The sequence below is a fragment of the Taudactylus pleione genome, unplaced genomic scaffold (assembly GCF_031769625.1).
Source record: "Taudactylus pleione unplaced genomic scaffold, aTauple2 ptg000451l, whole genome shotgun sequence".
In the NCBI taxonomy this organism is placed as follows: Eukaryota; Metazoa; Chordata; class Amphibia; order Anura; family Myobatrachidae; genus Taudactylus; species Taudactylus pleione.
Window position 1 is genome coordinate 6,847,660 of NW_028284853.1, and position 27,517 is coordinate 6,875,176.

The 27,517-nt window shown below is 46.5% G+C and overlaps 1 protein-coding gene across 5 annotated transcripts in view; it reads left to right on the top strand.

Moving 5' to 3' along the window:
* Positions 1-27,517, top strand: part of LOC148505546 (dynein axonemal assembly factor 8-like) — a 145,884-nt gene that overhangs the window by 83,387 nt on the left and 34,980 nt on the right. For all 5 annotated transcript variants that reach the window (XM_088448187.1, XM_088448190.1, XM_088448192.1 and 2 more), the window contains 5 exons: positions 5,173-5,484; positions 17,601-17,663; positions 17,832-17,885; positions 18,661-18,830; positions 19,702-19,897. In XM_088448187.1, the coding sequence (XP_088304313.1) occupies positions 5,173-5,484; positions 17,601-17,663; positions 17,832-17,885; positions 18,661-18,830; positions 19,702-19,897 (795 nt within the window). The remainder of the gene's footprint in view (positions 1-5,172; positions 5,485-17,600; positions 17,664-17,831; positions 17,886-18,660; positions 18,831-19,701; positions 19,898-27,517) is intronic.

Consider the following 27,517-nt stretch of genomic DNA (forward strand, 5'->3'; position numbering starts at 1 on the left):
CCAATGCGCACCAGCGCAGTAAATTGGCAGCCTGACTAAAATTTAATCCATTGGGATTAGGGATGTTCATCGGAAGCCCATCATCAAATGATGGCTGGGCTTCCTCCATCTAAACGTTCGATGCGATGGTAACTAACCATTGCGTCCAAAGAATTTGATGAAAAAAAACAACCACATTTTCACGTTTCGCACATGCACAAAAAATGTGTATGCGCAATAGCAATCCATGGCTGTTCACAATGTTAAACTGTATTTTAACATCGGACGACCCATTGCTTTCTCACAGTTTGATGATGACTGGCATCGGACAGCCGCCATCGAATGGTAAAAATACTGTACTACCATCATCAGAAAATCATCTATGGTGTTATTCCTTCTAACATTGATGTCCATCCCTAATTGGGATCTCACCTAGCTATGATGGCCTTCTGTGTCCCAGAACATGCATACCTCACCCTATACCCTATTTCTGAATCCAGGTTCCCCTTTAGCCTACCCTTCTGCCTGCTGGTTTGAGGATTTCTGTGTATCAACCCTGCACCGTTATCTGGACTTGTCTATTGTTTAATCCCTGCCTGCTCAACCTGACCGTCAGTACACTGGACTGTATGACCGCTGTATTCACCAAGTGAATAATGCTGAACAGAACTCTGGCCCTGATTCAGAGCCGGACGCTCTGACATAGCGCTCGCTCTGAATTAGGGCCATCCTTCTTGATTTTTAGAGCGGCCTCCTGGCCGATCGTATAGCTGTGGGTGACCACCCACAGCTATAGCGAGCGGCCAGGAAGATGGTAGGGTCTCGTTGCTGCAAGCCCCTCGTTGCTGCAAGCCCTGGAGTGCTTTCGGCTCAAACAGAGCCGAAAGCACTCCCACTGACATCACTTGTGATGTCAGTGGCGCCGGCCCCAGACGGTAGGCGTTCCCATGGAGCGGTCTATCGTACCATCTTATTCACATTGCAGATGCAGCAAAATAACACTCAAAATGCTCTAGAGACACTGGGCTGCAATTTTAACCGCACAGGGATTAATTTTAAACACATAGAAAGTCGCAGATGAAGCACATCGGAACATGGCGTGAGAAATAGCCGCACCCGCTGCATTGTGGCACTTCATATACAGATTCAGACTCAGCCACACACAGATGTACAAATGTCACACATGAAAGTGATCAGTGCACCTCAGTAGTTTTGTGTTACTTCCATACGGTCACGATGTTGGTGAGACAGCCCTCATTTGCGGACCACCAAAGGGACAAATCTATGCCCAAAAGAGGGTATTCTAGTCCGATAGTGGCATTTTGTGGGCAGATGGGGGATGCGGTTGGGCTTAATGTATCCTGATTTTGTCTAAATGTTGGGAAGCATGGGATTAGGAGCATGGGGTCCCCCTATGCCATGCAGGCTGTGCTGGACTGGTCACTGCACCAGTGTGCCTTCTCTCTGCCATGATGTGGTACCAGCCCAGCCTGACCTGTGTGCAATGCCAAATAGGAAATATATGCAGGTAACACCCCCACCCACCTCCATGGCAAACCAGCATGTGCTGAATAACAGTGTGCTCATCCTGACCTAAAAACATTGGGTCTCAATCAGACCCGCTCGCAAGCGCTGAGCGCTCGCAAGTGGGTCGATGTTGAGGCCCCGCGCACGCGTAGCGGCCACACTGCGCGTGCGCAAGCCCCGGAGCGAGAGAGAAATTCTCTCGCTCCTGGGCTCACTACAAAACGGGCGACTGTCGATGGTGATCGACAGCTCGCACCGTTTTGTAGGGGGGGTGGGGTGGTGGCTTGCCAAACGGAGGCGTTCCCGAAGGAACGCCTGCACTTTGGGGGTGGCCCCACTGACATCACTCGTGATGTCAGTGGTGAGCTTCCTGCTCTATTAGAGCCGAAAGCTCACTGGTGCTTGCGACAGACGAGACCCAACCACAAGGGTCTCGTCGCAAGCCCCGATGGTCGAGATGGTCTTGACCATTGCAACCAACAACCTGGCCGCTCACTAGAGCTGCGGGTGGTCACCCACAGCTTAGCGAGTGGCCAGGAGGTCGGCTCATTATAGAGAAGCGGCCGCCCTCATTCAGAGTGAGCGCTCGCCCTCATTCAGAGTGAGCGCTCGCATTTTGAATGAGGTCCATTGTACATAACAAACTTTTTTCATTATTTAAAGGAAGGATAAGTAACATCATAATCCATTTTTTTTCATTTGTTTATAGCATTAATGGACCAAGGCGTTACATACACATGCAAATTTCTATCAGAGACTACTGTAACTGAACATTTGCCATGGAAAGTGCCTGCTTAGGCCTCCAATAGCGGAAATAGGACAGGCTACAATTCTACTCTATTTTATATATAAACACAATTAAATATAAAATGATGTCGCACTTTTAATTTTTCCACCTGATGAACGATCTCCAGAGTCTTCTCAATTATACTTGTAAACCGTTGACCAGAGCAAACTTCCATTCAGTATATGAGGTAATCTAATCGTACATTAGGACCAATTTGTGCTTTCGCCTATACCAAAAACAACTCATTTCAAAGATTTTTATTCAATTCTCTGTGACATTGTCCCACCTCATTCTTCCCAATTACTCATTTCTCAGTTTCCCGTGTATGGGTTTGTTCTCGGCTCCCAGGCTCACCCTCCTTAATGGGCACACAGAGCCCCGAGGCCTTGCCTTCAGCTCTTCCAAATCCAAGAGTCAGGGTAGTTCCAGAAATAGGAATCTCTCCTCAATGGGTTTCCCCATTGGTGACATCCTGTACAGACCTAGCTTTCCACTGCGTGTTGATGAAGCCGGGCAGAATGCAAGATAATGACACATTCAGGGGAAGTAATGTGTTTTCATTTGTACTTTAACTATTATTATGTGTCGAATCCCAGCGGGCTGAAGGGGGTTTACCTAGTCTATTCATTGACACGTTTGCTGCCGGGGGAACATAATGCACAAAACGCCATCCGCCCAGAGTGTTTCTGTGTTTTGTTTTTTTTGTTTATAATTTTTAATCATGTTAATGAACTGTGACTATATAACAAGCTCAGGCTAATCTAAAAACCATCTAAGCACCATTTGCACAGCAATTAAAAACAAATGATAACAGGTATGGATTGTTATGGGTAATTTATGTACATACATACTTTATAAATCCTTCAGTATAGGCTGTGTCCTGTAATGTATGTTTGCTTGAGGCATGTGTTTTATTGTCTAATTATGAAGATGTTCTGCATTTATTGAATATGTCATAATAATGTTATCATGGTCCCTGCAGACCAAGGCTAGTTTCGTTATATGCGCGATATCTTGAATCTTGGTGTTACATTAAAAATATTCATTTTTATCAGAAACATTTCTCCTTTTAAATGGAATATTAATCCATAAAATGTTCCAAATCATTAAGTACCACCAAACTTTTTCTTAAATAGGATGTTATGAAAGTATACCATTATATCATTAGGATGCTTATGGCAAGGGCAGTCAGGGACATTTATTTTGTTGCCTGTCTAGAATGGATGCTTGTTCACATGGGACCTGGAGTCGAGGGTCCTCACACCCTATTCAGTGAGCCGACAGCGCCAATTTCTGTGTGGTATATTCAGAATTATGGCGCTGTTTCAGATTATAATAAAGATTCACTGCGCCAGAGCCTTTTGCAGAAGGCACCTCACCCTACCCAGAAGTTAATGTGCCTCTGGCCTAGCGCTTGTGGTTAAAGCCTATGAAATGCTCTTTGTCGCTGATAGTCCAAGCAATAATGCAATAGAACGGCCCAGTACACACGCGCTTATGATAAACAACACAGGACTGCGCTTTGCATCAATTGCGATTCTGCCTGCTGTGTTCAAAACGTTAACGCTCGGTAAATAAATGACAATTGAGTATGTGGGAGCTCATTCATAGGTACATAGGGCCTGATTCATTACCAATCGCAACTGCGATTACACACGCAATCGGCCGATTCTTCCATTCTGCGCATGCATATGCATCGCAGTGCGCGCACCGGCCACTGCGATCGGGACTTCGACAGCAGTGACTGCGCAGGCCCATGGCAGAGTGATTGATAGGAAGTGCCGATTGTGGGTGGTGATGGGGCGGGGGGCGGCGGAAGGCAGACGTGCCAGTGCGTTTGAACGCCGTTGCAGGGGCGTGCATAAATTAGCCACTGCGATGCCCTATGCAGCTCGAGCTAGAACAGCGGGCGAACAGCTTAGCAATTTCTGAGTAAGGTCTGACCTCGTGCAAGTGTGCGTGAGGCTCCGATGTTACTCCATGTTACCGTTGCTTTCACAGACTTGCTAAGTATTACGGATGTGAGTAAGGGAGAGTGGGCGTCCTTATGTTTTTGCTAGGACTGTATTGCGATCGCAGAGATTAGCATACATTCACAGTGAGACTGCGTGAGTAATCGCAGCCGCGGTCACGGTTGCGACCCATAATTAAGTACATGCTTCTAACACTGTCACCCTCCTTTTCAATATTGGTCACTCCTTACAAATACCACTGTGTTGTAGTTGTCAGCGTGATCCCTCCCATCTCAGACAGCCAATCACAAAACAGTAAACTTAAGGGAATGCTCACTACTGTGCCCTAGTGATGGTTACTATGATAGAATGTAAGCTCTTATGAGCAGGGCCTCTACCCTTTTGTGCTTCTCCTTACTTTACTTTCACCTACTTCTTACCCCCCACCAGGGCACCTAACACTTGGTTTCTTACGCTCTGTTGCATATCTAGGTGTTATGGTCACTTATGTATCAATGTATATTATCCATGTCCTTGTCCTATTTTGTACTGTAAGTCAGTTGTCAAATTATTTGTTTATGTACCCATATCTTGATAGGGCATAAGTGCGGTAGGCATTGCTATCTTTCAGCACTGGGGTCATGAGTTTAATTCCCAAGCTGCCCTATCTTTGTATGCTTTCCCAGTGTTTCACACTCCAAAAATATCCTGACAGGTTAAATGGATGACTGTAAGCTCCAATGTGACAAAGACTTCTGTGGATGACAAATATTCTTTGTACAGAGCTTCGTAAACTGGTGGTGCTGTATAAGCATTAATGTTCATAATATTCAAACCATTGTTATTTATTTGTTGTATTATGAGTGTTAAAATATTGAAGTAACATTGACGGGAACTATGTGCTAAACTGCATGTTTTCCCATGCAGGTTCAGGATTTCAAGGCTTCGAAGTCCTAGGGCTGAAGTGGTTGCCTTGCTTGAGTCGTCTCCAAGCTAAAGAAATTACGCCATATGAGGTGGGAGATCGCCCCTGGCAGGCAAGTGTAGACCAGCTGACCCCTACTCCGGCTCTGGTGTGTGCCCTGCGACGTGTCCACGCCTTCACCACCCTGGCGAATGCCGTCAGAGAGCTTGTTCCCACCACAGGAAAACTGCAAGCCCAGCTCATCAGGTCTGCAACACCTGAAATTGCTTTTCGACAGGCGGCCCTAATTTTCACAGACAGGGACTTGGTTTCAGGTAAACATCATTTCATATCACACCTGTGCTCTGCCTGTCTGTATGTGGATTTACACCCTGTAGGGGTGACCTATGTTCCCTCAATATCTGCTCTAAACCCTCAAATCTAATTCTGCTCCCACAGACCAGTGGGCTTTCCATCTCGGCTATCTACTCACCCATTGATCTTGGGATCCTGTTTACCGGCCTACCCACTGAACTATGGCCCTCATTCAGAGGCGGTTGCAAGAAGCGATCGCGCTCTCTGAATGAGGACGGCCGCTTCTTTTTTTTAGTGCGGCCTCCTGATTGCTAGCTAAGCTGTGGGTTACCACCTACAGCTTAGCGACCGACCAGGTTGATGGTCACGATGGTCAACACCATCGCGACCATCAGGGCTTGCGACGAGACCCTAAGGTTGGGTCTCGGCAACCGCAAGCCCCAGGGAGCGCATCGGCTCTTTCGACTGGGTCTGAATGAGACCCTATATCCTTCCCTTAGGACACTCTCTATTCTCTCAAACCAGAATATAGGAGGGATTATCGAAAAGTAATGAGACTGATTTTTTATTCAGAATCAGATGACTCCACAGGATCCTTCACATTTAATACATTTTTTTCCATCGTTTCAACAACGTGCAGTAGACTGTTCTGTGACATCACTGTTAGTGTTACAGCTGTGGCATTTTTGACTTCATCATCTGTTGAGAACTTCTTTCCACGCAGTTGTTTTTCCAGGGTTGGCAATGCCCAGAAAACACTGAGCGCTAAGTCTGGGCTATATGGAGGGTGCTCCAATGCTGTCCCATTAATTTCAGTCAGTGCTGCCAATGTAACAGCAGCAATGTGGCCGGCCATTGTCTTGGAGCAAAAACCATTGTTCAGCAGATTTATTTATTTATTTATTACCAGTTATTTATATAGCGCACACATATTCCGCAGCGCTTTACAGAGAATATTCGGCCATTCACATCCGTCCCTGCCCCAGTGGAGCTTACAATCTATATTCCCTACAACATGCGCACACACACACACATACACACACTAGGGGTAATTTTGTTAGGAGCCAATTAACCTACCAGTATATTTTTGGAGTGTGGGAGGAAACCGGAGTACCGGGAGGAAACCCACGCAAGCACAGGGAGAATATACAAACTCCATACAGTTAGGGCCGTAGTGGGTATCGAACCAACGACCTCAGTGCTGTGAGGCAGCAGATGCGGTCTTTTCTTCCTCATGGCTCCACGTAAATGGGTTTTCAGGACGTTTGCATAGTAGTCACCATTAATTGTCTATCCATGGGGAACCCAGTGCTGTATGATCATATCGTGCAAATATAAGAACAGCAGAAGCATGACTTTACAGGGCAAAGGAATCACACTGATTTTTTTTGGCGGATGCGAATTTGCCTGTTTCCATACACTGGTCTGTTGTTCGGATTCCGGATCATAATGACAAATCCACGATTCGTCACACGTCATAATCAATGTCAGGAATTCGGGCATCCTCTACGACATTCGAACAGCATTTTTGCACGATACAACTCGTCATCGCATCTGCTCTTCTGTGAGATTTCTGGGTACCCACCTGGCACACACGCGATGCATTTTCAGTTCCTTTGTCACAATATGATGAACACGTTCGAATGAGATGCCAAGTGAAGCCGAAAGTTTGCGGAAAATTACCCTTCTGTCATTTTCAACTTCTCTGCAGCTTTGGCAATGTGGACATATGTAACCGCGGTGGATGATCTCCCAGAACGTGCTTCGTCAATCACTCGCGTATTACCTTCTTTGAAGTGCTTCCCCCACCGAAATACTGCAGCACGGCTAATTATTTCTCCAGCGTATGCTTGTCGTAACATTTCATGAGTTTCATTTCCACTTTTTCCAAGTTTAACACAAAATTCAGTCAGACACCTCTGACGTAATTTCACAGACACGTCTTCCTCATCCGCCATGACGAAACGTGCGAAGATCTTCCACTCACTGTGATTAAATAAAGAAGACTATGGCAGTCCAACCGCAGGTTCAGACCCATCAATGTATGAGCTTCACAATAACCAGCATAGCGTTGCCACGTCTACCTATGGGACAGAAAAAGAGAGGCAGTCTCATTACTTTTTAATCAGCTCTCGTATTTTTCCAGGCCTACCTATAAACTTTCCATCCTGCCGACTTCCACCTTCATGTCTTCCTGCTTGTCTCTGAGCTCTACCTCTTGGTCACCAAGTCTATTCAGTCTTTAAATACTTTTCTCAGCCCTCACTGACTGAGACCTACCATCTTCATGTCAGGCCGTTGCTGTATTACACGTCCTTTACCTTCAGCATATTTTGTTATGCCAATTCCTCTTACACTCTCGGCCTTATCCCTTCACGTAGACAAAGTCTTCTTATTCCAAGGAAATGTTTGCAATGACCATTCTCTCCCTCTTTGGCCTCATGTACGTCATTAGGCTTTGGTCATGCTGTGGGAGCATAGAAATCACATGAAACACATATGAACACCTCTTGGTGCCATTGTTCAGTCATACTAGGCTACTTGTCCTGGAGACGCAGGTTACATCATCAAGTGGGTGATACTAGGAATTTGATGCCACCAATCCCATCATAATGCTCCGTCACACTCTGGGCCTGATTCAGCAGTAGGCGGATTTGCAGAGCCGCACACAAGCAGCTGTGCAATGCCGTCCGTGTTAAAATGCAAATGCAGAAGGAAGTGTCTGACACCTCCTTGCTGTATCTGCGATCACAGCACTGCGACCGAGGTCCCAGCCTGGGATCACCATCGCAACCAATCTGACCAATGGTCACGATGGTTGCTCCCTTGAGCAGGCTATGTAGGCTAAAGCAGCCCGGCTGCCCAGGTCCTGGCAGCCTGCAAGGCCAGGAAGTCTACATTCATGGACACAGATCCTGGCCTGGGTCGTCCCTGCCTCGCAAGCACCTATGCCTGTCAATCATGGAGAGGCACGTCAGGACCTGCGGGAATCTGCGAGAGAACAAAGATCTGAATCCTCTGCTGACTAAGGGCCTGATTCAGAGCTGAACGCTCTGACCAGAGCGCTCGCTCTGAATCAGGGCCCTCCTCCCTGAAAATGGAGCGTCCTCTTGGACGCTCGCATAGCTGTGGGTGACCACCCACAGCATATGCGAGCGTCCATGATGATGGTCGCGATGGTCTTGACCATCGCGACCATCGGACTTGCGACGGAGTCCCTGCGGTAGGGTCTCCCTGCCACAAGCCCTGGAGTGATTTTGGCTCTATCAGAGCCAAAATCACTCCCACTGACATCACTAGTGATGTCAGTGGGGCCGGCTTCAGACGGTAGGCGTTCCCATGGGAACGCCTTCGTCTGGTCGCCACGCCCCTGGCACTCCCACCAAAGGGGGCGTGCTGTCAATCAACATCGACAGCACGCCCCCTTTGGTGCGAGACCCGGAGCGATGGAGAGCCCGTCGCTCTCCGGGTCTCGTGCATGCGCACGACGGAGCTCCCTCCGTCGTGCGCATGCGCAGTGGGGAACATCAACCCGCTTGCGAGCGTACTGCCGCTCACGAGCGGGTCTGAATGACCCCCTAGGGCCCTCTGTCCACTAGGTGGACGGGGCTAGTTGACATGATTTGGACCCTTATGACGAGTATCCACGTAAATGTAATATTAGTGAATGAGCCTTGTTGTTCTATATGGCATCAGTAGAACCTTTACATTGACAGTACAGTGCTTTGTGCAGACCCTATTTCCATTTCACTTGATGCGTTTTTCAGCTCACAACACACATTTTGAGGGGGTTAGCCTTGATGTTTACCCCGCGTCTAATTACCCGCGCCACGCGTGGAAATGCTATTCAATTAAATAGCATTTTCTCCACACAGTAAACCTGGGGTTAACACTTGCTAACCCACTGATCCCGCATAACTGCAGATTCAATGGTGGGAATTGAATTACCCCACGACTATTACCTGCGCCGAGAGAGTCAATCGGCAGGAGAAAAGACAACCCTATGCGGGGTGTTAACAAACGGGGAAAAACCCATTGATTCCGCAGTTTACGCAGAATCAGTGGGTTAGCATGCATTAACCCCTGGTTTACCACACAGGGAAAATGCTATTCCCATGCACAGCGTGGGTGATTAGCAGCGGGGTAAAACTTTCGGCTAATTGAATTTCCCCCAATGGGTTTTCCCTGTGCGTTAACCCCCAGAGGGTGCCTTTTCTCATAGACTGTTTTCACCCACCTGTTAAATTCCCTGTGAGTAAATAAATACAGAGGGGGGATCCAATTACCAGAGATTTAATGAGAGGGGTTTACCCTGTGCTTTAAACTGCTTAGGTGGACCTTTGCTCACAGCTTCAGGAGCTGCTAGGAAAAGTCCACCTCTGCGGTTCAACACATGGGGTAAACCTCACTCACTGAATATCCCGGTGCAGGTAATTGGATTCCCCACTTTGTATTTATTTAGTCACAGGAAACCTAACAGGTGTGTGAAAAGGTGTGTTACATGAAGTGCATTGTGATGTAGATTTGAATGTATTTTTGCAAACTTTGGGCCTGATTCAGACCCGTTCGCGAGCGCATAGTGCTCGCAAACGGGTCGATGGCCGGGCAGTGCGCACGCGTGAGCCCCGTAGCGAGTGAATTTTCACTCGCTGCGGGACTCACTACAAGACGGGGCGGCTGTCGATTGTGATTGACAGCTTGCCCCGTTTTGTAGTCGTGCAGGGGGGGGGCAGAACAAACGGAGGCGTTCCTGAAGAAACGCCTGCCATTTGTGGGCAGCCCGTCTGCAATAGTGATGTCAGTGGTGAACTTCTTGCTCTATTAGAGCAGGAAGTTCCCTGGGGCTTTCGGTGGGTGAGACCCTACCTCAAAGGTCTCGTCGCAAGCCCGATGGTCGCGATAATCACGACCATCGCCAGGCCGCCTGCTAAAGCTGTGGGTCACCCACAGCTTAGTGAGCGGCCTGGAGGCCGGTGAAAAAAAAAAAACGTCCCGCCCTGATTCAGAGCGAGTGCTCGCAAATAGCAAGAGCCTCTGAATCAGGGCCTTTGTCCCAAAAAAATTTGCTTGGTGTAATCCCTAGATGCATCTCAGCTCAGAATCATACAGATCTTTCGCTACACACCCACGGCGCTTCCATGATACTCTAACAAGTCAGGGTAGTACCCTCACTGAATTGCCCTATTTCATGGAAAACAGATCCGGCCAAGTTGCATCCGCCTCAGGACAGGACGGACATAGGCAGAAATGCGTAAAAGTTGCTCCTTTTCATGCGCTCTATGTAGACACTTGCTCTTTGCGCTCTTGAGCAGAGATCCAGGAGACTCGGAATCAGCCCATCAATATGAACATTTTTTCAAATAAATGAAAGCGCTCTATATGGTACAGAATTGTCAGTATGATTTGTGTTGTAGAGATGAACTGGGTAGGGATAAGATAATAATATAAAAATAATAAAATATAGGGATAACAGGAGATTCCGCAATGAATCATGGTGGCCTGCTCTAACAGGAGTTTCCACAGAGAAGCAGTGTAGCTGCTCTAACAGGAAATACTGCAATGAATCGTGGTGGCCTACTCTAACAGGAGATTCCGCAATGAATCATGGTGGCCTGCTCTAACAGGAGTTTCCACAGAGAAGCAGTGTGGCTGCTCTAACAGGAAATACTGCAATGAATCGTGGTGGCCTACTCTAACAGGAAATACTGCAATGAATCATGGTGGCCTGCTCTAACAGGAGATTCTGCAATGAATCATGGTGGCCTGCTCTAACAGGAGTTTCCACAGAGAAGCAGTGTGGCTGCTCTAACAGGAGATACTGCAATGAATCGTGGTGGCCTGCTCTAACAGGAAATACTGCAATGAGTCGTGGTGGCACGCTCTAACAGGAGATTCTGCAATGAATCATGGTGGCCTGCTCTAACAGGAGATTCTGCAATGAATCATGGTGGCCTGCTCTAACAGGAGATTCCGCAATGAATCATGGTGGCCTGCTCTAACAGGAGTTTCCACAGAGAAGCAGTGTGGCTGCTCTAACAGGAGATACTGCAATGAATCGTGGTGGCCTGCTCTAACAGGAAATACTGCAATGAATCGTGGTGGCCTGCTCTAACAGGAGATTCCGCAATGAATCATGGTGGCCTGCTCTAACAGGAGTTGCCACAGAGAAGCAGTGTGGCTGCTCTAACAGGAGATACTGCAATGAATCGTGGTGGCCTGCTCTAACAGGAAATACTGCAATGAATCGTGGTGGCCTGCTCTAACAGGAGATACTGCAATGAATCGTGGTGGCCTGCTCTAACAGGAAATACTGCAATGAATCGTGGTGGCCTGCTCTAACAGGAAATTCTGCAATGAATCATGGTGGCCTGCTCTAACAGGAGTTTCAACAGAGAAGCAGTGTGGCTGCTCTAACAGGAGATACTGCTATGAATCATGGTGGCCTATTCTAATAGGAGATACTGCAATGAATCGTGGTGGCCTGCTCTAACAGGAGATACTGCAATGATTCGTGGTGACCTGCTCTAACAGGAAATACTGCAATGAATCGTGGTGGCCTGCTCTAACAGGAAATTCTGCAATGAATCATGGTGGCCTGCTCTAACAGGAGTTTCTACAGAGAAGCAGTGTGGCTGCTCTAACAGGAGATTCTGCAGTGAATCTTGGTGGCCTGCTCTAACAGGTGAGCCCTCAGTAAATCAGGGTGGCCTGCTCTAAAAGGCGATCCTGCAGTGAATAATGATGGCCTGCTGTAACAGGAGATACTGCAATGAATCATGGTGAAGCTCTAATAGGAGATTCTGCAATGAATCATGGTGGCCTGCTCTAACAGGAGTTTCCACAGAGAAGCAGTGTGGCTGCTCTAACAGGAGATACTGCAATGAATCGTGGTGGCCTACTCTAACAGGAGATTCCGCAATGAATCATGGTGGCCTGCTCTAACAGGAGTTTCCACAGAGAAGCAGTGTGGCTGCTCTAACAGGAAATACTGCAATGAATCGTGGTGGCCTACTCTAACAGGAAATACTGCAATGAATCATGGTGGCCTGCTCTAACAGGAGATTCTGCAATGAATCATGGTGGCCTGCTCTAACAGGAGTTTCCACAGAGAAGCAGTGTGGCTGCTCTAACAGGAGATACTGCAATGAATCGTGGTGGCCTGCTCTAACAGGAAATACTGCAATGAGTCGTGGTGGCACGCTCTAACAGGAGATTCTGCAATGAATCATGGTGGCCTGCTCTAACAGGAGATTCCGCAATGAATCATGGTGGCCTGCTCTAACAGGAGTTTCCACAGAGAAGCAGTGTGGCTGCTCTAACAGGAGATACTGCAATGAATCGTGGTGGCCTGCTCTAACAGGAAATACTGCAATGAATCGTGGTGGCCTGCTCTAACAGGAGATTCCGCAATGAATCATGGTGGCCTGCTCTAACAGGAGTTGCCACAGAGAAGCAGTGTGGCTGCTCTAACAGGAGATACTGCAATGAATCGTGGTGGCCTGCTCTAACAGGAAATACTGCAATGAATCGTGGTGGCCTGCTCTAACAGGAGATACTGCAATGAATCGTGGTGGCCTGCTCTAACAGGAAATACTGCAATGAATCGTGGTGGCCTGCTCTAACAGGAAATTCTGCAATGAATCATGGTGGCCTGCTCTAACAGGAGTTTCAACAGAGAAGCAGTGTGGCTGCTCTAACAGGAGATACTGCTATGAATCATGGTGGCCTATTCTAATAGGAGATACTGCAATGAATCGTGGTGGCCTGCTCTAACAGGAGATACTGCAATGATTCGTGGTGGCCTGCTCTAACAGGAAATACTGCAATGAATCGTGGTGGCCTGCTCTAACAGGAAATTCTGCAATGAATCATGGTGGCCTGCTCTAACAGGAGTTTCTACAGAGAAGCAGTGTGGCTGCTCTAACAGGAGATTCTGCAGTGAATCTTGGTGGCCTGCTCTAACAGGTGAGCCCTCAGTAAATCAGGGTGGCCTGCTCTAAAAGGCGATCCTGCAGTGAATAATGATGGCCTGCTGTAACAGGAGATACTGCAATGAATCATGGTGAAGCTCTAATAGGAGATTCTGCAATGAATCATGGTGGCCTGCTCTAACAGGAGTTTCCACAGAGAAGCAGTGTGGCTGCTCTAACAGGAGATACTGCAATGAATCGTGGTGGCCTGCTCTAACAGGAGATTGTGCAGTGAAATATGGTGGCCTGCTCTAACAGGAGATCCCTCAGTGAAATATGGTGGCCTGCTCTAACAGGAGATTCCACAATGAATCATGGTGGCCTGCTCTAACAGGAGATTCCACAATGAATCATGGTGGCCTGCTCTAACAGGAGATTCCACAATGAATCATGGTGGCATGCTCTAACAGGAGATCCCTCAGTGAATCATGGCGACCTGCTGTAACAGGAGATCCCTCAGTGAATCATGGCGGCCTGCTCTAACAGGAGATCCCTCAGTGAATCATGGCGGCCTGCTCTAACATGAGATCCCTCAGTGAATCATGGCGGCCTGCTCTAACAGGAGATCCCTCAGTGAAGCAGGGTGCCCTATTTTCTAGGATATTCCAGAAGAGTAGACAAGTACACATTATTGATAAAGTGATAGATCTGCGTTAATAAGGATATGTGTGGTGATGTATTGGTCCTAATGATGTTCAGGCACAGCAGACAATGTGTTGTGATATACAGAGAGATTTATTGAGTCACAATGCTCCAATTAAACAACAAATAATGAAGAAAGTGTGGTTCTATGACACTTAGGCACTATCTTCATTATCCTATTTTAATTTGAGCATTGTGAGTCAATAAGCCTCTCTGTATCACAGCACATTGTCTGCTGTGCCTAAACATCATTAGGACCAGTACATCACCACACATAATATCCTTATTAACGCGGATCTATCCCCTTATTATAACTCCAACATTAGGGATTGGGACCTCTCTCTTTCAGATCTGCAGCGACATTTAGTGAGCGCTAAGTTTCTCCTCTGTATAAAGAACTAGTAATTAAATACATACACCTCCATACTTTTACCGCTTTATAGATTACATAGGAATCTTCGTTACTGCAGTCGTCCAAATCGAAATGTAGCGCAAAGTAAACACAATAACTTCTTAGCATAAAATAGTCAGCATGTAATTCGGCTGGATGGGTCACTATGCAGACAGTCATAGGCAGCTAGAGAGCCATGATTACATATTGTCACCTCCAGTACCAGTAAGAGATGCAAATCCTAAATACTGTAGGCTAATCCTGGGATGCATTTCAGGATCTAACTATGACGTAAGTACAGTACATGTCCTTACAGTCCTCTGCTTACCCTTGTCCATCCCTGACCGTCCCTGTTCCGCTTCTCCTGGTGTAGAGTGATGATGCTATTGTATATAGGGACGTTTGTTTACACAATCTTTGTGCTCATGTGCAGTATGGAAATATATAATATACTGTATCATGCAAGAAAAAAAATGTCCATATACTTCATCTATAAAGTGCCCCATGGTGTGCAAGACACTATGTAATACATATCTTTTCATAAAGATCTTCTTTAAATGGATAACTTGCCAGCACATGAAAAAAAGCATATATACAGTTTTAGGCTTAATTTGCCTTTTCTGCTCACCTTGGCGCAGCACTGACACATGTTAATCATCATGTTTGAAGTTATAAAGCCCATAATGCTGTAAATTGCAGCCTCACAGTGTCCCCATTGCGAGTGTCATCATTTGAACTGTTGATCTGCCCACTATATTATGGTCGACATTTAAAATGTCGACCTGGTCAACAAATGGTCGACACAGAAAAGGTTGGCACAAGGCTTTTCATGATTTTTAGGATGAGGGTGAGGGTTAGGCTGCGAAAGTGGACGGTTAGGGTTAGGCACTGGGGGGTTAGGGTTAGGCACTAGAGGGAGGGTTAGGCACTAGGGAGAGGGTTAGGGTTAAGCACTAGGAGGAGGGTTAGGGTTAGGCACTAGGGGGAGGGTTAGGCACTAGAGGGAGGGTTAGGGTTTAGAACTAGGGGGAAAATTTGGCACTAGGGGGAGTGTTAGGGTTAGGCACTAGGGGGAGGGTTAGGGTTAGGCACTAGGGGGAGGGTTAGGCACTAGAGGGAGGGTTAGGGTTTAGAGCTAGGGGGAGGGTTTAGAACTAGGGGGAGGGTTAGGGTTAGGCACTAGGGGGAGAGTTAGGCACTAGAGGGAGGGTTAGGGTTAGGCACTAGAGGGAGGGTTAGGGTTTAGAACTAGGGGGAGAGTTAGGCACTAGGGGGAGGGTTAGGGTTAGGCACTAGAGGGAGGGTTAGGGTTAGGCACTAGAGGGAGGGTTAGGGTTTAGAACTAGGGGGAGAGATAGGCACTAGGGGGAGAGTTATGGTTAGGCACTAGGGGGAGGGTTAGGGTTAGGCACTAGGGGGAGGGTTAGGCACTAGAGGGAGGGTGAGGGTTAGGCACTAGGGGGGGTTAGGCACTAGAGGGAGGGTTAGGGTTTAGAACTAGGGGGAGAGTTAGGCACTAGGGGGAGGGTTAGGGTTAGGCACTAGAGGGAGGGTTAGGTTTAGGCACTAGAGGGAGGGTTAGGGTTTAGAACTAGGGGCAGAGTTAGGCACTAGGGGGAGAGTTATGGTTAGGCACTAGGGGGAGGGTTAGGGTTAGGCACTAGAGGGAGGGTTATGGTGAGGATTAGGGTCAAAATATAAAAAAAGGTGCAAATATTTTGACCATGTTGTCCATTTGATCCTGTCGACCTTTTCACCCTGATGACCTTTTGACTGTCTCTCTAAACACTGTCGATCTGCACCTGCACCACCCCATTTTGCAGATAAAAGTGCTTTGCTCTCCTTTTGAGGAGGACAGTAGGGGAAGCGGCAAAAGAAACCAACAGGGACCACCGATGACTGCCTGCTTTGTGCCAGCCATACATTCCTAATGCAGTTGGTCAGTGCCAGGAGCAGGGCAAAGCAAATCGCATCATCATGGCCTTGTCCCCTGTCGAGTTACAGCTCAAATTATTGCATTGTACAAAAGCGAAGAGAAGTGGGCGGGATGTGGGATGCATAGGCAAACTCAGGTGGGGTTTCCATCTGCCTGGAAACCCCCCTCCCCAGCACATACCATGACCACAATAGAAATAGTAATACAATAGAATGTTACTAGTGCTGCATGTTCTTCTCAGTATCACAAATGAAATAATTAGCACCACCTGTGGATCTTTTAAAATGTGTCAGCCTGTAATAAATATACCTGTGCACCAACTAGGACATGTGGAAAACATGCACTGTTAGGGGTGCACTGCTATAGACCATCAATAGGGTTAATTATTAATACTGTATAATAATACACTATCCAGTACATAAGGAGACCGATATGTACATACTGTATATGTCCAGGCCAGTGCTAGGTTCTTCTGCTGCTCCCCCAGACTCCCAGACTTGCTCCAATGCTCTGGAATGATGCCCACATCTCAATAAAAACATTTGCCTCAGGCAGGATGGACCTACTGCCACATCTAATGGCTTACTGTGATCACTGGTCCTGTATATGCTGGAATTATGCAACACAATATATTAAAGCTGGATAAATGCTAATTCTGCCCTCTTCATGGACTGGCCACACTCGCTCTAAAATCAAGCATTTGGAAACCCCCCTCTAGAAATCCTGCGTTTGCCACTGGGATGGTGACCGGCTCTCCTTGGTGTCTATGTGGACTTGCCAAGATTCTGTAATCTTCTGATGTTTCGGAAGAGTAGAGAAGATGTCACAAACAAATGTGTGCTCTCCCAAAAAAAGTATTTATCCCCTCAAGACATTGAACACAGTATTTGCTTATTTACTTGGTACAAAGAAAAAACTGGAGAGTCCCTTTAAGAAAACACTCGACCATCATCACCACCACCACCACCACCACCACGGGCTTAGCTATAAATTATTTATACCTTTTTATTAGTGAACTAAACTAAGCATCCAACCTTAAGGCATTTAGTTGACCTTTCAGAACTGCACAGTTGTATAACTTTGGTTTTATTGACGCCAGTTGTAAGAGATTCCATAGGCGGCTTCTTGTTCCCTGTGAATCTCCCTGGACAGGTTACTGCAGCTGTCGTTTCCTTATGATATTGTTTTACTCCTCAGATGCACAAAGCCGATCAGTTCTGAAGTATATCGCTCCCCCTGGGATTCACTGCCGGTCGGGAGGTGAGTGTGTGAGGTGTTATTCTATCTTTGTGCATTGTGTCCTATGCTGCCCTAATCAGCCAATCGCCTCCTAGGGTCTGACTTGAGGCTTCACATATTCCACATTTGAATTTGTATCATAAATAACCTCATTTGCAAAATAAACAATATCTATTATGCTTCTGACAGGTGGAGAGGATCACAGGGGACAGACTGAGTCTATATTTACTTACATGCTGTCAGGTGAGCTCTGATCCTTCCCATTTCCTTTAATTGAAAAGAACATACAGGACCTATAATCTGATAACATTGTAATAGAAATAACATTGCGGGACTCTTATGGGTCAGTGATGCTGGCGATGTGCCGCTGGAACGGCGTAGGAATGGTTGTAACAGCAGCACATTGCGGCCGCTGCACAGGGATGCGCAGTGCGACGAGCGATGATTGGCTAGTGTAAATATGGGCAATATCACACGCCAACATCGCTGCTAATTGGATATGCCTCTTAGGGTTGCTTATGGAGGAAATAGTGTCATACCTTTATTTTATATCAGTTTACCCCAATTCTGTAGGGATCCTATAAGTGGCGTTATCATCAGGATAGACACATTTTTTATCCAGTTAAAATAAAACTAACTATAGTTATTTTCCCATCATTTAAACTCGTGATCAGTTCAAAGCAATAGGACAAGTTGGAATAGGTCAATATAACATGTATCTTATTTGGAGTGTGTGTTAGGAGGGGGATTTATGCCCAGAGTAAGCATCAAATCACATGAATGTCCCAGTTTTCTCATTTGAGAATGACTTTGTCAATGCCGGGAAGGTAGTCTTCCTAAAGGTATGTCTTCTACTATTGGGATTTCTAGGCATGAAGAAAAGGTGTTGGAGGCAAACAGACAATTGGTGAGGAATGGGTCGGATAGTGGTTTGGGACTAAGGGGTACATATGCGCCTCTTTGGTTTGGGATGTAAACTAAACACAGTTATATTGCTTTTGTCCATGACTTTCTGTAGGACCACCATTGCTCTACACAGTTCTCCTCCTCAAACCAGGATCCTGGAGCAGGAACTTGGGGAAGATACTGCACAGGATCAGACTGCAGAAGTTTGTCTTGGTGGGGCTGAAGGTGGTGACCCTGACTACAGAAGATTCATTAAGCATCATCCCCTCCAATGTCAAACAGGTGAGGGACACCTGGAGAGATATATTAGCTCATTGACTTCCTAATACTCCTTGTGTACTGTCCTACTATCCTTTTAATCAAAATTGTATTGGGTTTGTTGTCTCCACAAAAACTCTTTTCCTTGTGTTTTGTCTTTTCTGCGTAATGTGGCAGGCAGGGTGCTTCCTGTGGTTTTGGACCTGACATTAGAATAAATTAGATTTACAAATATAACACGCTCCAGCATCACTACATAGGCAAACTAGACAAGACACATCAACTTAGGGCATCATGGATGGTGTAGCGGTTAACATTACTGCCACACAGCACTAAGGTCTTGAGTACAATTTCCAGTTATGGTTATCTGTGTGGAGTTTGTATGTTCTCCTTATGTTTGCGTGGGTTTCCTCTGGGTGTCCCGGTTTGTTCACACCAAAAGAACACTTGTAGGCCCTGCTTAAATTTTTTTTAACCCTAGTGTATATGTGTGTCGATGTGGTAAAGAATATAGATTGTAAGTTCACTGGGGCAGGGACTGATGTGAATTTCTAAAATATTTTCTGTAATATTCTCTGCATTGTGGGGCCGGCCCAGGGTGCCCTAGAGCTCTGTTACGGCACTGTAACTTCCCACATTATCAGATCATTCATCTTCTACTGCTATGAGCATTCTGACGACCTGGCTACAGGTGGTAATGTTGCAGCAAATTTCAGTACATGGTTATTCTGGATGAGCAGGAGTTGAAGATTGAATAGAGTAAAGTGCTCAACCTCAGGCCCCATTCATATACAAACTGACACGGACCAGGACGCACGTCAGATGCTTTTCATGTACATTTATGTTCTGCTTTGTTTGTTTTTTTACTGTTTTAAGTCTTTTATTGTCTCTGCAGAACAGAGTTCTGTGCCAGGCACATTGTGACTACCTGACCTCAGCCCCCTGCCTGGTACTCTGCCTCCAGAGGCTAAACTCCGTTCTCAAACTTCTGGAACTCCTGGGCCCAGATGAGCCGCATAGATGTAAAGCTCAAGACCAGTTCCTCTGGAGAGCCCAGTATGGCATCAGTGATGTGCAGAATGGGATGTACGGTACGTGGATATGTCTTTCATACATATGTGCTTCTGACCTTGTTTTATCAGTGGACCCTGAGAAATTCCCCATCATCAAAGCATTTGTTTAGGATAGTTCAGAGGTTCTCAAACTCGGTCCTCAGGACCCCACACAAGTCACGTTTTCCAGGTCACCTAGCAGGTGCACAGGTGTATTCATTACTGGCTGACACATTTTAATAGATCCAAAAGTGGAGGTAATTATTTCACTTGTGATTCTGTGAGAAGACCTGGAAAACATGCACTGTTTGGGGTCCTAAGGATCGAGTTTAAGAACCTGTGGGATAGTTTGATTGTTTTAAGGCACACATCCACTAGACGATTAAATTGAGCGATATCGTTATCGTTCGATAACCGTTTGAAAATCGTTTGCAGATTGTTTAAAAGATTCTAAAACGACCAGCGATACGCGCTCCCGCTGGTCGTTTAGACTTCTATCATCGTAGAAATATGTTGTACAACCTGACGATATTGTCAGGTTCAACATGTTTGCAGATGATTGATGAGCCTACACTGAACGACTGTCGTATAGTGGATGTGTGCCTTTAGGATCAAAAGTTGACAGAAGAAAATCAGATTTAATAGCAAGTATGGCTTTATTACATCTTAGTACTCTGGGGGTGTTGGAGGTGGGGGAACATATTAAGACTGTTTGGTGCATAGGTGATTCCTTGCTCTTGGTGCTTTGTTGCTGGGACACACCTAGAAATTCAGATACCACAAGAAAATATTGTATGAAATAACCAAATAAATACGCTGGATGCTGGGTCAGTGACTGTGCAATGTCACATAACTTGGTGACCGCTGTACGGCATGGAGATCCTCTGGCACAAACCGCCCATTACTCAGATCCTGTTGTTTTTGGTTACTATGATTTCCTTTTGTAGCTCCAACTCCTTCTCTACATCAGGACATTACTGCATTAAAGTAGAGATGAGCGGGTTCGGATCTAAGAGATCCAAACACACCCGAATTTGGGGGATCCGGGGCGATCCGAGTGCATCATCCCCCGCTGCCGACACCGCCAGCACCTCCACTAGCAGCATCCCCCTTTGCCGACACCACCACTGCCGACACTCCTGCACTGCTGCCCAATGTACTGAGGACACCGTCAGTGACCCCCACACTGCCGACATTCCCACACTGAGGACACCACCAGCACCCCTGCACTGCCGACACAGTCAGCAAACCTGCACTGAGGACACCGCTGGCACCCCCACTCTGACGACACCGCCGGTACCATGCTTTGAGAACACCTCTGCACTGCCGACAGAGTCAGCAAACCTGCAATGAGGACACCGCTGGCATCCCCGCACTGCTGACACAGCCAGCAAACCTGCACTAAGACACCGCTGGCACCCCCGCACTGCCGACACAGCCAGCAAACCTGCACTAAGACACCGCTGACACCCCCGCACTGCCGACACAGCCAGCAAACCTGCACCAAGACACCGCTGGCACCCCCGCACTGCCAACATCACCGGTACCCTTCACTGAGTACACTGCCAGCACCACAGCACTGCCATTCCATGTACTGAGGAGGACACCGTCAGCAACCCCACTCTGCCGACACTGCTGTCACAGTAAGTGCACTATTGGTGTATCCAACCCACACTGTATAACCCACTGTATCCGTGTTGGAAATTAGAAACTGAACTGCCACATGTTAGTGCCGCCCACTGTGTCAGTTAGCTTAGTCAGCCAGCTAGCTGGATGCAACCTTTTGGCCTTAACTAGTTGAAGCAAATAATATTGTGAGGTGGTCAAAATTGATTGTAAATTACTGGAAATAAATGTTATTGAGGTTAATTATACTGTAGGAACAAAAACAGGCCCATTTTATGTGATTTTAGCTGTTTTTATGATTTTTTAAGAAAAAATCCAGATCCAAAACCAAAACACGAAAACAAAACACGGAGGTGAGGTTTTGGCAAAATCAATCCAGATCCAAAACCAGGGTAGATCCAAAACCAAAACACGGGCGTAGGCGCACATCTCTACATTAAACAAGATCTGCTCTGCAACCCCCTTGCTGCAGATCATTCTTCCAGCTTCCCCTCACAGCCTCATAGGACCTGTCACTCTATATGATCATTGAATCAGAGCTGACTGAATTTACCACAGCAGCAGCAGCTTCCTGGTTCAGCAATGATTCAATAAACAACTAGCAGTGCAGGCTCCATAGGCATCTACAGAATGAGCACCAGAACTAATAAGCCACTTTATGCAGAGCCAAACTTGTTGCTGGGTCACAGAGCAGGAGCCCAGCGATCAACTGACCGGAGTCACAGAGGAGCTCACCGGTTCACCGATCACTGGTCCCCGGGTACAGGCAAGTGTTAGCTTAGCAGGGGAGAGGGGCGATCGCGGGGGGGAGTAACAGGCGGAGCTTGCGCATTCACACTCTCAGGGTATTTTTTGCAATACCTTTCCCATGTCTCTGCATGTGATATTTGATACATCCTTGTGATGTATTCATAATCATATATCGCATTGTGAATTTGGCTGAATTGATCACATCCCATCCGCATCTGAGATCTGAGATGAGGATTGGGATAAATATGCCCCCTTGCCCTAGATTGCTTTGTTTATACGTGTGGCTTACACAAGGCCAGAAGCATTCCTGCCAGACTGTGAGTCCTCTTTATATTCTGAGTTTTTCAGCCTGGCTGTCTTGTATCATATCCAGAAGAGTAGCGTGGAAACATGGTGCCTGTTGAAAGTGCACGTCATAGTGCCCCCCCCTGTACTGAACTGTGCCTCATATTTTCCTTTCAAATAGAGCTTCAAATAACACTGTATGGTCGTGCCTGGGAATACCTCCATTATTTTAAATAGCAAAGCAGTGACTCTATAATTGAAGTTTAGGATAGTACCTCAGATGTGTAACTATTAAGTCCATTGAAGCACAATGAAGGAATGAATGAATGAGGAGAGAAGGAGGGATGGGATAAAAGAGGAGAGGGGAGTGGAAAGTGCTGATCAGAGAGGGGTGGTGACAGAAGCCAATAAGAAAGGCGTGGACAGGGGCAAAGAGCCAATCACAGGGTAGAGAGGGGAGGCAATTAAAGAGGTGAGAAGTGAATGTAATCAATCTGACAGGAAAGGGGAGATGACAGAAGCCAATAAGAAAGGAGGGGGGGGAGGGAGTCGATCAGAGAGGGGTGGTGACAGAAGATGATCACAGAGGAGGGAGGGGAGGTATTCTGGGCAGCTTGAGGAGCATGAAATCTAAAACGGATCTCAGATCCGTAACTTATTTAGGAATATAGCAAACAAACCGAGATAAAACTAACAGGCGGCCGTCATACTGTGTAGTGCACCATGAATTCCGGAACCCTGGATGGCGCCCTCTGTCCATTTTGGCGCCTGGAGCTCATGCTCCACTGGAACCACCCTCGCTACACCCCTGATCATATCACTCATTTATAATAGCTGAGAAGATGCAAAACGCCCTCGATGCCAGAAGTACCTTTGGTCTATAGTTCTCAGGATGATAATAAACTGTATAGAACTATAGATAAGATGTGTGCACATGCACCTAGCGTCAAATTGCACCCAATAGCCCTATTTGGAGCACTATGGACTTTGCAACTTAGCCGCGCCAATCGTCCCGCCAGAGGCTCATTCCCATCACTCATGCTCCAACAAAAGTACAATACAGGGGTCCCCTGAATACTGGCGAGGGTATAATGCGGGTTTTGTGTGCGATTTAGTCAATAATCTGGGTAAAAAAGGTAAAAGACAGAGGGCCTGATTCAGAGACGGTCGCTGTGACAGAGCGCTCGCTCTGAATCAGGGTCTTTTTATTTTTTTTTATGGAGCGGCCTCCTGGCCGCTCGCATAGCTGTGGGTGACCACCCACAGCTATTGCGAGCGGCCAGGATGATGGTCGCGATGGTCTCAACCATTGGGCTTGCGACGAGACCCTTATGTTAGGGTCTCATTCATCGCAAGCCCCAGAGAGCTTTCGGCTCTAACAGAGCCAGAAGCTCTCCACTGACATCACTCGTGATGTCAGTGGGGCCATCCCCAAAAGGCAAGCGCTCCCTCGGGAACGCCTCCGTTTGGGCAGCCACCCCCCCCCCGGCCCGCCCACCAAACGGGGCGAGCTGTCACTCAACATCGACAGCTCGCCCCCTTTGGTGCGAGACTCGGAGCAACGGATTGCCCGTCGCTAGCCGGGTCTCGCGCATGCACACGACGGAGCTGGCTCCGTCGTACGCATGGGCTGTGGGCCACCATCGACCCGGTTGCGAGCGACCGGGTCTGATTCAGGCCCAGAGATCCGGTACAAACGATCACGCCCTGCCGTACACCTTATGCTTAATCTGTGAGTTATACCAATTCCTTTGCGTCAAAAATACTAATCCTAAGCACCTAGTACACTATATGCGAATTTGTATGCGGCTTCGATGCCAATAAGACGCATATAGGATAGGTGTATGAGGACACACCTGTATATTATCTCTAGCCGATAAAAGTGCCGCTTTAGATCTCAGGAAAACCAAATAATAAAAAATCAGACGAGCTTCTTAAGTATGATAATTACGGTAAAACACAACCATCCAACAATAAAGATTCAGTAAAATTATGAAATGTTTGCTACAAATTGGCAAAAAGAACGAAAATATAATCAGGTGACTTCTCTGTGTGGGAAGAAAGCTTAATTGTACCATGGTTTCTTAAATGTCTCTATGTACATACATTGCTGATTCACTATGCTTGATGTACCTCGTGGCTTTAAAGGTATATACTGTATATGTAACATTATACGTTAATCACACCTTACTCCGATCGTACTATACCGTGCCACCATAGAATCTTCATCAACAGATTGCCCTAGATGTTGCCACATGTAGGCTGAATTCTGTCATTTGCTATTGGCTCTCTCTCCTTTGTATCCAGTCTAACCAGTGGCATAACTAGGGTGGAGCTGGTGGGCCATCATTTTATATTGTGTTATTGTGTACAGAAGCATTATATTACATCATTGTACAGCAGCTTTATATTGCATCATTGTACAGTAGCATTGCGTCATTGTACAGCAGCATTATATTACATCATTGTACAGCAGCATTATATTGCTTCATTGTACAGTAGCATTGCGTCATTGTACAGCAGCATTATATCGCGTCATTGTACAGCAGCATTATATTGCATCATTGTACAGTAGCATTATGTCATTCTACAGCAGCATTATATTACATCATTATACAGCAGCATTATATTGCTTCATTGTACAGTAGGATTGCGTCATTGTACAGCAGCATTATATTACATCATTATACAGCAGCATTATATTGCTTCATTGTACCGTAGCAAGGGTTAAAGTGGGCAGGAACGGGGTGGAACTGAGTTCCGTCACCTCTAATGGTAGGTGGAACTAGTTCCACCTCCACCAAGTCCCTGCACAGAAGTCCCACAGAGAGCCACTCACTGTCTGCCTAGGGAGGCTCAGAATCAAGCAAAGGCAATACATAGGGGTTGCAAAAAAAACATTGGCCAACCAAATGACAGACTAGTTTGTAGGGACCCCATAAAAAAACTCAGAGGCACGGCAGAAAAATAACACTGATGATATAGGAATATTGCGTTATTGTACAGAGGCATTATATTGCACCATTGTTGTCCAGCAGCATTACGTCATTGTACAGACAGCATTATATTGCATCATTGTACAGCAGCATTATATTGCACCATTGTACAGCAGCATTATATTGCACCATTGTACAGCAGCATTACGTCATTGTACAGTCAGCATTATATTGTGTCATTGTACAGCAGTATAATGTCATTGTACAGCAGCATTATATTACGTCATTGTACAGCAGCATTATATTGTGTCATTGTACAGCAGCATAACATTGTGTCATTGTACAGCAGCATTATATTGCGCCATTGTACAGCAGTATAACGTCATTGTACAGCAGCATTATATTGTGTCATTGTACAGCAGCTTTATATTGCATCATTGTACAGTAGCATTGCGTCATTGTACAGCAGACTTATATTGCACCATTGTACAGAAGCATTATATTGTGTCATTGTACAGCAGCTCTTTATTGCATCATTTTACAGTAGCATTGCGTCATTGTACAGCAGAATTATATTGCATCATTGTACAGTATCTTTATATTGCATCATTGTACAGTATCTTTATATTGCATCATTGTACAGTACCTTTAAATCACATCGTAGTATAGAACCTATTATATTGCATTATTATTATAGCTCTGATATGAAGTTTGCGAGAGACTATTTCTGTGCAGCTTTAAACTGTCTCACTTGTTTTATACAGCAATTTGTGCCCTATTGTAAACAGTCAGACACCCCAGCAGGCAATAAGAAGGAGGATAATGACTATAATCCTTTAGCTCTAAATTTATTGGATCTTTTCATTTTATAGCAGTAATAGAACAGAAATGAATTCCCTGCTGCACCCTGGCCCCAATCGGTCAGACAATATATTTCCAAAGATAACTCTTCTCCCTTCTCCAGTATTCTCCAGCAGTTGTGCAACTACTTTCCCCAGCATATCAGGTGTGCTGGGGCTTGTAGTTCCACAACAGCTGGAGGTACCCCCCCCGTACCCTCACAAACACACAGCTGATTCGAGCTGAATCGCGTCATCGTGGCCCCGCCCCCTGCCTCACAATGCCAGTCATTTATGAATGTTGCAGCAGGGGCGGTGCCACAGTGACGCGATTGCGTGGTCACTCCCCTGCTCCGCCCCTAATGTCATGTAATGTCCCTGTCCACGCCCCCTATATGCCGCATCATGCCCCCTTCTGTGCTGACATGGCTGCCCCTTCCCGGAGAGGACAGCCAGAATATTGGCAAGTGTGGGGTTAACAGAGGCAATAACGCAATTATCTTTTCCATTAAAGCCCGACTCCTACAACTTTGCACTGTAGAGAGCAAGGGGTCTACTCATGTACAGTAGCAGTGAAAAGTCCTTTATCAGTATTAACAGGCCATTCAGAGAGGGGGTTATCGTGGAGACATCTCAGATGACCCTGATTAGTGTACATATCGCTTCCCCTTACACTAGTATGGGGAGAGCGATTCAGCAAAACACAGAAACTCTGCTTTCCTTTTTGCTTCTCAGAATAAAAATTGCCATCTCAGGATGGCGTAAAGAGCCTCTAGACAGTCACCTCTCACCTGTCCGGTGCAGGTCTTGGAGCGCTGGCTAATGATTTATCTGCCCGTATCCCCTGCAGCCGGCTGCTTGTCCATGTGGGGATTGCTACACAGAGCAGGGCTTCACTTATTCGATTTGTAGGTGCTGCTACGAAGTAGGGGTTCACTGGTGAGAGTTAACTGACCATGGCAAAAAGCCCAGCTGCCCTTATATATATATATAAGGAACTGCTCATGATCCAAAGCATACCACCTCATCAGTGAAGCATGGTGGTGGTAGCGTCATGGCGTGGGCATGTATGGCTGCCAATGGAACTGGTTCCCCTGTATTTATTGATGATGTGACTGCTGACAAAAGCAGCAGAATGAATTCTGAAGTGTTTCGGGCAATATTATATGCTCATATTCAGTCAAATGCTTCAGAACTCATTGGACGGCGCTTCACAGTGCAGA